Source organism: Phaseolus vulgaris, chromosome 6 (assembly GCF_000499845.2).
Source record: "Phaseolus vulgaris cultivar G19833 chromosome 6, P. vulgaris v2.0, whole genome shotgun sequence".
Taxonomy (NCBI): domain Eukaryota; kingdom Viridiplantae; phylum Streptophyta; class Magnoliopsida; order Fabales; family Fabaceae; genus Phaseolus; species Phaseolus vulgaris.
The window spans coordinates 30,840,523-30,856,026 of record NC_023754.2 but is presented as its reverse complement, the minus strand read 5'-3'; the positions used below and the strand labels follow the sequence as shown (position 1 = coordinate 30,856,026).

General features: G+C 27.9%; 2 protein-coding genes across 2 annotated transcripts; both read right to left on the bottom strand.

Annotated features, from left to right (window-relative positions):
- Positions 1-1,420: 1,420 nt before the first annotated feature.
- On the bottom strand, positions 1,421-3,721 carry LOC137833602 (potassium channel AKT2/3-like). The gene is made up of 3 exons (XM_068641941.1): positions 3,676-3,721; positions 2,661-3,200; positions 1,421-1,720 (listed from the first exon to the last, which is right to left on the bottom strand). The coding sequence occupies exons 1-3, from the start codon at positions 3,707-3,709 to the stop codon at positions 1,611-1,613; spliced, it is 684 nt and encodes a 227-aa protein (XP_068498042.1). The 5' UTR covers positions 3,710-3,721; the 3' UTR covers positions 1,421-1,610.
- Positions 3,722-4,900: 1,179 nt separating this feature from the next.
- LOC137832885 (potassium channel AKT2/3) lies at positions 4,901-11,873 on the bottom strand. The gene is made up of 11 exons (XM_068641269.1): positions 11,342-11,873; positions 10,678-10,896; positions 9,542-9,700; positions 9,396-9,453; positions 8,605-8,922; positions 7,884-8,123; positions 7,293-7,610; positions 7,022-7,207; positions 6,732-6,807; positions 5,678-6,247; positions 4,901-5,497 (listed from the first exon to the last, which is right to left on the bottom strand). The coding sequence occupies exons 1-11, from the start codon at positions 11,581-11,583 to the stop codon at positions 5,385-5,387; spliced, it is 2,499 nt and encodes an 832-aa protein (XP_068497370.1). The 5' UTR covers positions 11,584-11,873; the 3' UTR covers positions 4,901-5,384.
- Between the last annotated feature and the right edge of the window lie 3,631 nt (positions 11,874-15,504).

The window sequence follows — 15,504 nt, the reverse complement described above, 5'->3', positions numbered from 1 at the left end:
TAACCACAAAAATGTCTTTCTTTCATATAAAAGTTACAACTCTGCTTATGTTCTTATTCGTATAACTCTCACTTTTCATTTTTTTTTATTGATGGGAAAGAATATAAACCAAATCATTCTAATCTATTCTAACATATGTAGCATAGATACTGACACAAACATTGATTAAAAATGTTTTTATGGCTGGTATAAAATGATTTGTTCTTTATTTTTATAATCATAATAAAAATTTATACAATAAGTTTGAACTTTTAGAAAATTAATGTATTTTTTCTTTTTAAAATTGTGTTAGAACCGTGTTAGAATTGTCAAAATTTCAACAAATATTTTAAAATTGAATACTTTACAGATAAGTATTTTACAAGTATCATATGACAGACACACCATTTAAAAGACGTGTTCGAGCCTCATAGTTCTAGTCATACTTTTCACAAATAAATAACTCAATTTTCACAACTTATAACAAATATATATCTTCAATGATACACATGTGTAAATTAATTATGATTAATCACCATGACAATTTAATTAGCATATAGAAATCCAATTATCTGTTTATTCTTTCTGTAAAATAATTTACTTGAAAGTTAGATGTTTGTCAAAAAATTACAAGTTAGCTTATTTAATTAGTAGTATTTCATAAAGTTAGGAGTTTAATTAGTTAAAAATATAAAATTAATTAAACTCTTTTTTCTTTTCTGATAAAATATCATATTTAAGGACATTCACTAGGGTCGATTAATTTGAAGTTTCTAATATAATGTATGAAGTCACAGATTATAATTTAATGTAATTGCAAATGAAATTATAATGCATATTGCAAATAAAGAAAATTTCAGTGAGTAAACATTAAAGTCAATAGCTAGAAATATAAAATAATAACTCAAATGGAATCTTAACCTTAGGTGGACAAAAGAGAGAATAAAAGTGAATTGTATTAATATAATAAACTTACAATTTTAGTTCGAAATTTATGTAATTTCGAATTTTCTTTTTATTTTAAAGTGTCGAATTAGGGCTTATTATATTTTAATAAAAGTGATATGTTTTTAAAAAAACAAGAGGACTTTTAAATCTCGATATAACATATACATATACGTATATAAAAGATTAAATGACATCTTCAATATTTTTTTATAAAATATATCTTTTTATTATTCGATTGTTGAATTGAAAGTGTTGCCTAAAAAGATTATATTAATCTAAAACTATTTTCACGTTGTATTTATATCATTAAAATTGATGTAATATATAATTATTAAAATACATAAAGGTATGAATTTGATTATCTTCGTGTTTTTGTTTATTTTTCTTTTGTAAAGTTTGACGCACACAATCAAAAATAATATATAATTATAGTTTTTTAGATTATTTTTTGTGCATGAGGATGGTTAATTGATAAATTGTTAATACTAATAAGAAATGATAAAAAAAATTTCTTGATTTATATATGAAAAAGCCTCAACAATCTCAAACTATTCTTAACTAAAATTCACAACACAAAAAAATGTGAATCACATTTTCCTTTTCTTATTAAAAATAAATGAAAAAACTGACTTATAAAACAAAACGAAAAATACATTTATTTATGAGAACAAGAACAATTGATTTCAACAAAAGAAAATCTTATCTTCATCTCTGATAACCTCAAAACAATCTATTTCTGCGCAGCATTCGGTCATCAGAGTTGCATCTTTTGCATCAAAATCAAAACTTTCACCTGTTCAACAACATAACCTCAATAAGATAACATATATACAAAATAAAATCCTATATATAAACAATAATAAAAAAATTAGAAAAAAAAATCACTATATTAACTAAAATAAATACTAATTTAGAGATTAAAAAATTATTTATATCTAAAATAATTTTTGTTATTAATAGAAATTTATAAAATAGTGTCTAAATATATATTTAAATTAGCTACTTAAATTTTAGCGACTAATATTTTAAATTTTAAATTGGTCTCTAAAAGATTAAAACAAATAATTTAAAATATAAAATAGTAACTAGCTAAAATCTTGATACACTATAAGAAAATCATGAAATAAAAACCAATTTTAGTTACACAAAATAATTAGTTGCTATAGTGACTAAATTATAGACCATTTTAAAGATTAAAAATATTTTTTGGTTTCTAAATGGTTTTTCTAAATTGGTATCGAATTAACAACTAAGATTTTTGCTACCAAATTTAGAATCTAAATAATTAGTAGTTAAAATCTTGCTAATTAGATACCAATTTAGAAACCATTTAAAAATAATATAAATTAATCTATAAACTAATTTTTTTTAGTTTATAAAATGGTCTCTAATTTAGTCACTATAACAACTAATTATTTTTTGTCTCTAAATCTGATTTCTATTTCACGACTTTCTTGTAGGGATAGTTAATGTTCAGATACCAATTTAAAAATTATTTTATAATTTTTTATTAATAATATAAATTATTTTAGATACAAATAATTTGTTTAGTTTATAAAATAGTATCTAATTTAACTAAATAGTAACTAATTATTTGAGTATCTAAAATTAGTTTATATTTAATGTGAGTTATCTTGCTTAAACAATGTTGACAATAACACAACTTATTAACATAGAAATTTGAAAGTTTACCTGCAATAGTAACTTATTAACATAGAAATTTGAAAGTTTACCTGCAATAGTTTTGAGTTGGTCAAATGAATCAGGCAACCTTATGACCTTGCTAGCTTGTGTGACACTTTTTTCTTTCCTTAGTGAAGGGTGACCTCTATAAATGGTTACTCTTGGAGTGATTGGTCTATTGTATCTTCTTCCAATGTGTTTTTCCTCTTGATATCTCCCCTTCAATATGATTTCACCAGGCATGAACTCAATCAGATGCCCAATTTTACGTTTCTGCAGCATCTGGTTTATGATGGATGAACAATCAGACACATCTGCACCATTCATCACAAGAAACCAAACCATTTCTACATGCCCTTCTGTTATGGCTACTTGGATTGCTGTTGCATTACGACCATCTCTTGAGTTCACGTTTAGCCCTTGTTTTATCAGATCTTTCATCACTGTTAGTTCATTTTTTTTTGCTGCTCTACACAGAAGTTCACCTGCCATGTTCTGATTGCGAAGAACAGCATGCTGGAAGATGATCCTGAATATCGTGTAATGTTTTGATGCTATAGCATCCCATAATGCACTGTTAACATTCCTCTCTGGCATTTATGCTAATACGAATCAGGACATCAGAGTGAAAATATCATCAATAAAATAATATGAGACACTTCAGGAGTGTTTCAACCCTTATACAGACATTTTAGAGATGTTCTAAACTTTATACAAAAAAGTGATTAAAACCAATTAGCCAAACACCTGACCTACAAACATATTACAGACTCTACAAACCACCAAACCAATCCTCAAATGAAATGTCTCATCAACAGAAATCATCTTGTGAGGATTCTTATAACCGATTTTTAGTCAAAACAATACACACAAAACATCGTCTAATACAACCAAAAGTCTACAAACACATTTACAAAACAAAATCCCTCACCCACGAACAAGTCATACAAAAATCACTCCAAATTAATGTCGTTTTCTTTAATACCTAAAGAAACTTTATCTGTCTACTAACCTGTTATACAAAAATATATAATCATCTAAGTTAGGGAATACTATATTTTATACCTCTTCCTTGTTCGTTGATCACACAAAAAATCATGGTCCTTGGTCTAAAATGATGAAGCTATCTAATTTTGTTGAGTATAGCTGTATATTTAAATACACTGAAAAGACAATGCTCCCTAATTTTAGTGGTGCAACCAATAATGGAAAAAACAATTTAGAAATTACCTTAAAAGCAGAAGTTGACTAATTCATTAACCACAACTGCAAATTCTTGTACATTTACTCATTGACTTCTTCAATCTAAATCACATCATCTTTACATCAAATTTTACAATTTTAGGAAAGAAAATAACGTAAGTTGAAGGAAAAATTCACTAAAAATCTGACTAAGTTGAACATAAAAAATTAGATAAAAATTAAAAAAAACATAACTTATTCAATATTAGATAGATATACATTTATTTATTTTTTCTCTCGTAGTATTGTAATTATGGGGTGACTTTGCTCCTCCATTGATTGTACAAATTAGGTTCTATCTAGTGATAAAATTTCAACATAAAAATTGAAGAAACCAAAATAAAATTGAAATAAAAATTATATTCATAAATTAATTTTTATTTCTTAGATCCATGTAAGTTTATTAACTTTTTTTCCAGTCTATGTAAAGAATTGAAGATTTTAAAATAACTCATTACACAATAATTTTCTACCAACTTTTTTCTTTCTAAATCATACCAAAATAAATAAAATAAGAGTTAGGAAGAAGTTTTTAAAAAATTGTACCAATTATTTTTATAAAAAAAAGTCACATATATTTACTTAACAACAACAATCTAGAGAGAGAGAAGTACATAAATATATATATATATATATATATATATATATATATATTTTTAAATGATGATGTTTACACCATATCCTTTTACACAAGAGGTTTATTGTGCTAAAATGAAAAAAAAAAAAGATAAAGTTAAAGTGATAAGAATAAAATATTGATCACTAGATTTCACACAAATATTTAGTAATCCAATTTCTTGTTCATTTCTTAGAATGTTTGTTATTATTGATTAAAATTTATGAAAAATCACAAACTTTGGTGGTTCACATTTAATATTTAAAAATAAATTAGGAATAAAAAATAGCCTCAACTAATAAAGATTTCATCTCCATAATTTCGTTCCTACCAAGTCAATGAAATTCCCTTTGATCTTGTTCCTCCACCTCAAACTATCCTTCATTAAAGTTTTAATATTTCCAAAAAAAGAAAAACAACTGAAGTAAACTATTTGAAAGTAAAAAACTATGACTTATAAACGAAATTCCTTCTGAAAAAATTCTCCAAGCAAGCCATCTTTTTATGGCTAGAGGACCAAGACAAAATAAACAAAGAAAAATGTAAACAAGGTGTTGTGCAAGATCATTTATTTACACTTGACATCTTTGCATCTCAGCTTACACTAGAAGAAAATCATTAAATAGAAATCAATATTAGACACTAAAAATAATTAGTCATTATATTTACAAAATTATATATTATTTTAGAAACTAAGAAAATTTTTGGTATTTAAATTAATTTTTATTATTGATAAATAATTTCTAAATCAGTAACTAATTAAATACCAATTTAAAAACTATTTATCAATAATAAAAACTAATTTAAAAATTAATAATTTTTTTAGTTTCTAAAATAGTATCCGATTTAATCAATATAAAAACTAATAATTTTTTATTTTCAAAATTGATTTCTAATTAATGATTTTATAGTATCGTTATTCAATAAAAAAAAGTTTATCATTATCTCTTATCACATCAATGGACTCTATCTCTGCTCCTTCTTCATTTGTCACCATTGCATCTTTTGCATCAAACCCGAATTTCTCACCTGTTGAAGAAGATACAAACACAAATAAAATCCTATTAGTGTAGACTAAGTTCTGACAATTTTCTTCCTCAAACAATGTAGATTTTCTGGTGAGTTTTATAGATGATTATTTAACAACAAATGGGTTTGAATTTTGATTGGTGGAGATTTTCTTAATTTGATGGAAATTTGGAATTTTACCTGCAATGTTTTTGAGCTCATCTAATGAATCAGGCATCTTTATTAGCTTCCCAGATTGCATGGTACCTTCTTCTCTTCTTAGTAAAGGGTGACCTCTATATATGCTTACTCTTGCAATCTTTGATCCATTATATCTTCTTTCTCCACCATGTTCCTCCTCTTGATGTTTCCCCTTTGATGCAACTTCACTTGGCATTAACTCAATCACATTAATTCGATGTCCAATTTCACAATTATGCAGCATTTCACTCAAGGTGGAAGAACAAAATTCATGATTTTGTACATCAGATACATCTGCACCATTCATGAGAAGCAACTGAACCATTTCCACATGATTTTCTGCCATGGCAATTTGGATTGCTGTTTCATCATGACGATCTTTGGAGTCAACGTTTAATCCTAGTTTCAAAAGATCTTTCATCACTGTTAATTCGTTTCTTTTGGCAGCTGTACATAGGATATCACCTGCTGTGTTCTGGTCAGAGAGAGCAGCAAACTGGAAGAGAAGTCGAAATATGGAGTAATGTTTTGATGCTATAGCCTCCCATAATGCAGTGTTACCATTCATGTCTGCAAATTTAGGCAACATAAATTAGTACCTATGAGACTCGGACAATCTCCTTAAATGGTGTGTCTGTGTCTGACACACGAGTTAGACACTGACACTCATAAAACACATATCGGTGAAGTGTCCCATTCAAAATATATTTGTTGGATTTATGACAATTCTAGCATGGAAAATCTAACACAGTTTGAAAAAAAAGAAATACATTAATTTTCTAAAAGCTCAAACTTATTGTATAACCTTTTATTATAATTATAAAAATAAGGAACAAATCCTTTTGAATCAACTATGAAAAACATCTTTCTGCTAACAAAAAATGAAACATACTTGTGCACATAAATCTTTATTGTTAACTTACATAATTCATAATTATATAATATACAGATATGTATTCCCGTGTCCTACATTTTAGAAATTATACTTATCTCCGTGTCTGTATTTGTATCATATTATTGTCCGTGTGAGTTCTGTACTATAGATAAATTGTACCTCTTATATGGATGTTGCAGGTATGCTTTAGTAAGACTTTAACACACTCTTCATGCCCATTTGATGCTGCTATATGCTGCATAACAATTGTAGGTATTAATTCAGATTAAAAACGTGTTTGTTCTGGAAAAAAGAACATGCTCCGTGTTGGGAATTGCATTCTTATTCTTATAGAATTCTCATGGAGCAGAGATTTTCAAGATCAAGTTTAGAATGTCAGAAGTTTTTATCTGATTTAAAGAAATATATAAAGGAGTGAATAAGAATATGAATATTAGAGAAGAACATACCAATGGAGTTTTCCCTTCGGAGTCTCCAATGTCAGGATCCAAACCTGCTCGCAGCAGCTCCTCAAGAAAAGCAGCATTGCCTGTGTTTGCCACAGTTAACAAGTTCACAGCCATGTTAGGGTCTTCTTCATCCACATTCTCCACCATCAAGTCTTTGATACTCAGATTCTTAATCTGTTTGAAATGCTGCATTTGCAACACATTTATTATTTTTGAAACCAACCATAAGCATTAAGATTTATAACCACAAGCCAAGATAGTAGTACCCCACCTGAAGAAAATTTTTGAGTATTTGCATGTTGTCTTCTCTTTTAATCTGCATTGCTTCTAGGAGGGTGTTGGTTTTCAGTCTCAAAAGCTGTGTGAGAGTCTTGGTTCTGTAGGTATAGCTCTGAGGTCTGCAACAAAGTGCACCAACTTCTCCAAACATGTCCCTGGTATGCAGAGTCCCTAAAGTTTTTTCTTTCTCCATTACAATATCAATGATCTCCACTTCTCCAGACACAATAATGTAAAGATCATCTGGTGCTTCACTTTGCATGATAACATCCTCTCTTGGTGGTATGTACTCTGCCTTCATTTTTGCAACCTGCACATCAACAGTTCATCCCATCAATTTACTTGCACAATGCTTGATTTATGTACATTCAATTGTTTATGTAACACAGACAATGACACGGAGACTGATATGACACAGACATTGTCAAAAGTCCAATAAATATTTTTTGAATTGGATGCTTCATCGATACATGTCCTACGAGTATCATACGAGTGTCAGTGTCGATACGTGTGTTCAACACAGACACGTCATTTAAAAGGAATGTCCGAATCTCATAGGTTAAAATCAAGTTTAGTTCTTTACCAGGGACAAAATAGTTTCTTTTGATACGCCTCTGAAAAGATAGACTTTCTCCACAGTTTCAGAAAACAAATGGTGGCAGATGCTTTTGCAAATAGACTTTGGTAGCTGCTCAATAAGCTGATGCTGATTCAAACTCTCTGCTTTAAATCTCAAACACATGTACGCCAAGATCTGTTCTTTCAACCTCGCAGGCAACCGATTTCGGCACACAAAGTTTGATGCTGCCTCAATGCTATTTCTCTGCACAGATAATGACATGAAGTTACACGAGACATTAGCCACAGTTACATATAGTTCTTGCAGCATTCCAAGGAATCTGAACCGAAGAAAGCATAAAACATGGAGTAGAAAGTAAGAGATCAAGAACTTTGACAGTAAAGACTATTATATGCCATAATAAGCAAGATTCACATAAAGAACTATTAAGAAGTGAACTTTAAACCTAACTCAGACTTATAAAGTGAGTTTACATCCACTTATATAATGTCTTAATCTCTAGTTCACATGAACAACAGTATTTATATATTGAGGGAGTGAAGACAGAAACAACCAACTGAGAAAGCGTGAAACTTTTTAACAGAAGTAGCTATCTGTCAAATCATCATCATTTAACACAGCAGAGTAACAAAATCTCCAACTCCATATAAATTATTTTTTGCAATGCATGTACACGATCTAAAAGCTTATTAGAAAAGTGACACAAATGTAAAACAATTCTTACAAATTCCATGGTACGGCGAGTTCCTTCAACAACAAGATTGGTCATGTTACCGATCAAGTAAGAAGTTAGGCCAAGGTTGAAGAGCATGTAGAAAATAATGAAGATCATCTCCATGGTGTTGACAGCATGAAGGTCTCCATAACCTACAGTGGTCATGGTAGTGATGGACCAGTACATGGCAGAAATATATCTGATGCGAAGGCTTGTCTCTCTGAAGTTTGGGTTCACAGCTCCAATCCATGTCTTCCCTTTGTGGGGGTAACGATCAGCCAGCATGTAATACAGACACCCAGCACAATGAATCGAAAAAAGTGTTACCTGCACCAGTTTTCACACAAATGCTTCAATTTTAAAAAACAATGGTTCATGTTCATCTCATCTAGTCAAAGATATATAGTTAAGTTCATATTTCAAAGAATAGTGTCAACAAACATTCTTGTAACATTTATTTATAAGTTAAAAACTTAGGAGAATGATACTTTCACACCTGTATAACTCTGTATATTGAAAGACACCAATTTACAATTAATCAATGCAATTTTAAAGTTGTTCCATTTTAACAAAAAAGTTATTTTTCTTTTCAGTTGTAATCTGGTGTAGAGTTGTGAAGGTATCGGTACTCAAAATTGTAAACCACAAGATATACTAAATTAAGAAAGGAGAAATAAGGTGAAGTAAAATTTATGTTTCCTAATAACATATAATATAAAGTGTGTATAAAAATGTGTATCAGAAAGAGTGTTCATTTTTTGTGTGTTTCTGAAACAGGAGAGAAGAGAAACATGACATACAGAAAGAAGCCTAGCACATCGGACCCAGAAATAGCTGAACCTGATGTCTTTCTCAAGCCTGGGAAATGAAAGCAGCAAGATCAATTTTAATAACAGCACAGAACCCAGTTGCAGAGTGGATAATCAGAACAAGAAAAAGGGAAAACCTTGTGAAGAATTGCTTCACACGTCTTAATCTCCAAAATCTAAGCAGGCCCAAGAGGAAGTATGGGAGACCCACTTTGTGTTTGCCAGTGAACAAATACCCAAGTGCCTCATATGGTATGGTTGATGCCAAATCCATCACAAACCATGTAGACAAGTATCTGTCACAACATTTCTAACACTGTCATCATTTTACTTTGCAAAACAATCACACCTTATTGCTGCATAATCCAAATTTATGAAAATAAATGCAAAAATCATTCACCACTTATGATTGCTTTAAATACTGGACCCTATGCTTAAATTGTGTAGGACCATTTTTGACTTTCTAGTATCTTCTCATTTATTTTTCATGCTTGGAACCAAGTGCATGTTATCGAATTTCGTTCTACCAAGCAATAATGATGAAGAGTTATCAAGACAAAGACCTTTTTGGGGTTGAATTTGACTATTCAAGCCAACCCCTGAAAAGTTGGTCTTACACAAATCAAAGTTATCAACCTTCGGTGGAAGTTAGGCCTATCCCATAAAAGGAATTGGAATTTGGAAAGAAAATCAGAATCCACCCTTCATGCATGCTTCGGGATAGAGAATATTTACATGTTAAACCGAATCAAGTTCTTTCTGATTTTCTCTTAAGATGATATTATATAGTATATGGTGAATCAACTTTTTTAACTTTTTATTACAATAACTGATACTACTTTTACTTCACACGCTTACATTCAAATCCTTTAAAATCATAAAACAGTGATGATTGTTCTGGTGTTTTTTTTTTATATTATTAAAAAGTGAATTTAAGTCTGACTCAACCACGTAAAACTGGCTTATAAGATGAGTTTTATCTCATACCAGTCTGATAGGTTTAGTAAGCCTAATAAACATCAGTCCGATAGGTTTAGTAAGCCTAATAAACATCAATCATTAGGATAAGTTTAAAATGACTCTAATACTATATTAAGAATAAAATCGGTATTTGAAAACATGTTTAATAAATTACTTTTGTTTTGCTTGTCCAGATCTAGGCAGAGGGAACCACAAATTAAATATTATGACCCAAATGAAAAGGGAAATAAAGTAGCAGTTGCCAAGTTTGGTTTCTGCAACAGAATGAGATAAAGGGTAATGATTCACTAACCTTACTACAATCTTCTTCTTGTCTCGAACTAGTAGATGAGTTGTTTGATCAATGTAAGCCAAGAAAAATGTCAAAATAATGTCAATACCGAAGAAGAAATCAACAACAGTGTCCACAACATAGATTTTCATGTTAGAAGATCTGTGCATGAAGGCAACTTCGAAGGGATACACCCATGCAGAATAAGCCACCAGAAGAACCATGAAACTCTCCCAACACCTGCACATGCATCAACCAAAATAAAAAATTTAAACCCCTTGAATTTGTTAACACCAATCATATATAATATCCTCTTCTTGATTCTAAAAAATAGTCAAAAATCAAGTATATATTTGCTCCAAAGGAAGTACTAAAAAATATGAATCAATTTAATGGCTTACTAACTGAAGAACTTGAAAATTAAAAACTTCAACAAGCTGGTATCATATGTAAACTGTCCATAAACATTGATAACCAACCTTGAAAACAGGTTTTTTCCAAATTGTGCTCTTAGTTTTAAGGTCACTACAAGAAATATTGATGTTGGTCTCTCAAAAAACTCACACAAAGACTAAAAAGAGACACTAAACTCACTTTAATTGTCATTTAGTGTCTCCCTTTTAGTTTTTGTATGAGTTTTTTTGGGAGGTTAACATCAATATTTTTTTGTAATGGATGATTGTACCTGTATTTGGAATCCATTGGTGATATGATCCATCCTTTTGAGTTAACAGGATTCTGGCTTGAAACACCTAGTGGGGGAAGAATGAGCTTTGAAATATTCCTTAGATTGAAAGATGGAGACATATAATCTTCTTCTTTGAGGTGATGATCCTCCCCTGAATGATCATATTCCTGCTTACTGTAACTCTCCTTCAATGTAGAGGCTAGTTGAGGATTATAAGAACTGAAGAAGTTCCCCTCCATTCTCAGTTACACAGATATTGGTGGATCTTGAGAAAGAGTATAAGTTTGTATCCCTGAAAGAGGTAGGGATATAGAGAAAGAGGTAAGGAAAGTGTTTGTTAAAGGAGGAAAGAGTGAAAGGGCAAGCTCAACATGAGGAGCAAGAGCATTTATGATGGTGATATTATTGTGGATGTATGTGGGATAGCAGTGCAGCACTAATGAGGAATGCTGACCCAGGAAAATGTGGTCTTCATAGCAAATGCTTCTATTCTAATGCTACAAAACTCAGTCTTGGTTAATTATGTCATGTGTTTGTAAGTTGAAAAGTGGTTGATTTTAATTGCAGTTATTCTTATTCACACTTTACTTGAGATTCTACACCAAATATATAATATAAGTAGATGCAAACCTTATTTCATAATTTTGATGAGATAAAGTTTGTACTTACTTATATAAAATATTCTAATTTCTAGTCGATGTGAGATTTCAAATTTATCATCAGAAGTTTGTTATCTGTGTTTTAATCTCTAGTCGATGTGAGATTTCAAATTTATCATTAAAAGTTGGTTATCTGTGGGTCGATGATAATGTGTTTATAATTTATTAACAAGTGTGGTGGCTTCTCCCTTCCTCTCTCATATAATTGTAACATCATTTTCTGATGTGAGATAAGGGTTAGAATAATATTATTGACTCAAAGGAAAAACACGTACAAAGTTTGTGAGCAGCAAGAAATTAGGATGGTGAGAATGGAAAAGAATCATTAGTTTCACGTGCAGTGCAAGAATTTCTGGGGTTTGTTTCTTGGCATGACATGAGTTAAAAATTTATAGTGTGTTATTACATTTAAACTTTTGGAGTAGTGCCCACAAATTGGACTAACTCAACACTTTGAATTCATTGACAATCTTGAATCATAAATAACTTTTTCATATCTTCAAGTTTTTTTATTGATGATAATTATTACAATAAAAAGTAATATTTTTTTTATTGAAATATAGACTATAATTAATAAAATAGTAATTTTTTACTGAAATATAGATTTGATGTAAAAAAAAAAATGAAGTAATTTTAAATTTGTATCGTATGAGATCATAATTATAAACGGGTGAGTTTCTCCTATCATAAAAATAACATTTTCTATTTTTATTTTTATAATGATGTAGTTTTGGAAAAATAAAACTAAAAGAGCTGGTTTTGTTGTGAGGAAAATAGATTATTTTTTTACAAAGATATGACTTACTAAAAAAAGCATAAAATATAAAAATTCTTTTGTCATATTAACATTTAAAGTGTAAATAAAATATTTTTTTTTCTTAATTAGGATAAAGTTTTACCTTTTTTTAAGATGAAATGAAATATAATAAAATCAGTTATTTAATAACTAAAATTTATATGAAATCTTTATTGCCTTTTCTTTATCCTATAATCCGGTTTATTTATAGCTTCTTTATTTACAAATTATATATGTTATTAAATATTTTTATTATAATCTATTTTTATATAATATATGTTTTGGATTTTGTGCATTAATTAGTGAATGGGTTAATAAGATTAACAAAAATGGTTGAGACATATTTGTCAGAGATAATCACCAAAAAAGAATAATAAAAGAGGTTGGTGTGACTTTTGTTGAATTTGTGTGCAGCATGTCACACCCATGTTTCATTATTCATCTCATATTCAAATTATAAATTAATTAATCCGTGTATCAATAGTGTCAAATATGTGTTACCAATTAATTAACTTCACTCACCTCATTCCAAATAAATAATAACAATAATCTACTATATAACATAGGATAAATTATGTTTAACATAAAATATATTAAATGCATTATCAGAAAAATTATTAAATAATAATTAAATTTATATACCAAAAATAATTAGTCACTATATTAAATACTAATTTAGAGATTAAAAAATATTCATATTTAAAATATTTTTTATTATTAATAAAAAATTATAAAATGATTTTTAAATTAATATTAAATTAACTATTCAAGTTTTAGTTATTAATATTTTATATTTTAAATTAATCTTTAAAAAGATTAATAAAGATTAATTTAAAATATAAAATAATAAATAATTAAAATTTTGGTAAGCGTTAGATATCAATTTAAAAATTATTTTAATTTTTTTATTAACAATAGAAACTAGCTTAAATACTAATAATTCTTTTAGTTTATAAAATGTCTTTAAAATTTAGTTAAATAGTAACTTAAAAAACAATGTTAGACAATAGGTTTAAGGCATGAATTTTATATATTTTATTTAGATATATAATTAACATTTTTTTGTTAAAACTGATATTTTTAACTTCTTCATTTAATTATTAAAAAATACTTAAAAATATGAATAAATTTTACAAGGATCAAAATAATACAAAAATAATTTTGAATAACATATTTAATATTTTAAGAAATTTATAGAGATGTAAATCGTATTTTACTTGTAATAAACTTAATTAATTAAAATTTATTGATAAAGTTATGGAATGGCATATTTTGTTATGTGACAAGATGATTAATTTTTATAATCATTACTTTAAAAGTTATATTTTAAAGTGAAATTTTTTTGAACCAAGAAAAAAAAAAGTACATTGAATTGATGAATCAAATATAACAAGGGCCAACCATAATGTACTCACTATCCCATCACCACAATAATAATAATAATAATAATAATAATAATATATATATATATATATATATATATATATATATATATATATATATTTTGTATGTGTGTGTAACATTATTATTCTGATGTGTCCTTGATGTGGTCTCAGCATAATTTATGAGATAAAATAAATAATTAAAGTGAAAATGAAATAAAAAAGTTGTGATTAAGTTAGAGAAGAAGGAAGCATGAATGGTTGATAATATTTTGAAAAAGAAATGAATTGCATGAAGAGAAGGTGGGCACGTAAAGTATTATTGATAAGATCACAAACATAATATTCCAATAACAATCACAATTCACAAATTCAAATTCTCCACTTTCTTTGGGACCTTCTTCCAACTTCACAAATCATCCATGCAATACATTTCTTCTAATTAAATTAACAATCAAATAGTTTTTATAATATATACAAAAGATTCTTAAATCAAATTGGATAAATTTATGAGTATTAGAGATCTCACGTCGATTAGAGATAAAAGTATATTATGATGTCAAATATGAACCATTTTTATAATATTAAATTAGGTTTAAAGTAATCAACTTTTAATATGATATTAGAGTATATCGATAATTTGTTAGCCTTATCAGATCATCGAGTATCGGACAATCACTCATAAATATATAATCTTATATATAAATTAGAGGAGTTTGACCGTGAGTGATGTATTAAAAATCTTATATCAAATAATATTTCACGTTTAAACTATTATTTAAGACTTTAAATGATAAAAATGTTGAAATAACTCTTCTTCTTACCATTTTCATTATTAAGATAATAAAATTATTGACTTAAATTAAATTATAAATTTACCTTTATAAAAGAAACTTAATATTAATTCTCTAGAATTTGTTGTCTAGGATAGTAGAAATGAAAAAAATATCAAATAAAAAAATAACAAAATTTAATTTAATTTTATATAAAAATATATAACAATCATCCTAAAATTAAAGTTCATTTATTATTGTTTATGATGAACAAGATGTTAATTAATCATTTTGACAATTTTGAGGTAATTAATTATTTTATGTTACATGAATAAATGTAGAAAGTAGTCTTTGTATGATGTTGTGACACACCCACCAATCCAAAGTCGTAAACTAACTCACACAATTTTATATCACATTCACATCATATACTAACTTATTATTTTGACTAAACAAATACATATAATATTTATCTTATCTTTTTACATTACTATATTGTAATCATGTCACATCAAAATATACCAAGTACGGTTTTTGAAGAATAATAATA

Excerpts from the sequence above, each read along its gene's own strand:
- LOC137832885 (XM_068641269.1), bottom strand. The coding sequence starts at position 11,583 with ATGGAGGGGAACTTCTTCAGTTCTTATAATCCTCAACTAGCCTCTACA. Across the intron at positions 9,701-10,677 it reads AAGAAGAAGATTGTAGTAAG|ATACTTGTCTACATGGTTTG; the intron begins GTTAGTGAATCA and ends ATGTTGTGACAG. Across the intron at positions 9,454-9,541 it reads GTGAAGCAATTCTTCACAAG|GCTTGAGAAAGACATCAGGT; the intron begins GTTTTCCCTTTT and ends TTCATTTCCCAG.
- LOC137833602 (XM_068641941.1), bottom strand. The coding sequence starts at position 3,709 with ATGATTTTTTGTGTGATCAACGAACAAGGAAGAG. Across the intron at positions 3,201-3,675 it reads GATCAACGAACAAGGAAGAG|AGAGGAATGTTAACAGTGCA; the intron begins GTATAAAATATA and ends CATAAATGCCAG. Across the intron at positions 1,721-2,660 it reads CCAACTCAAAACTATTGCAG|GTGAAAGTTTTGATTTTGAT; the intron begins GTAAACTTTCAA and ends GTTGTTGAACAG.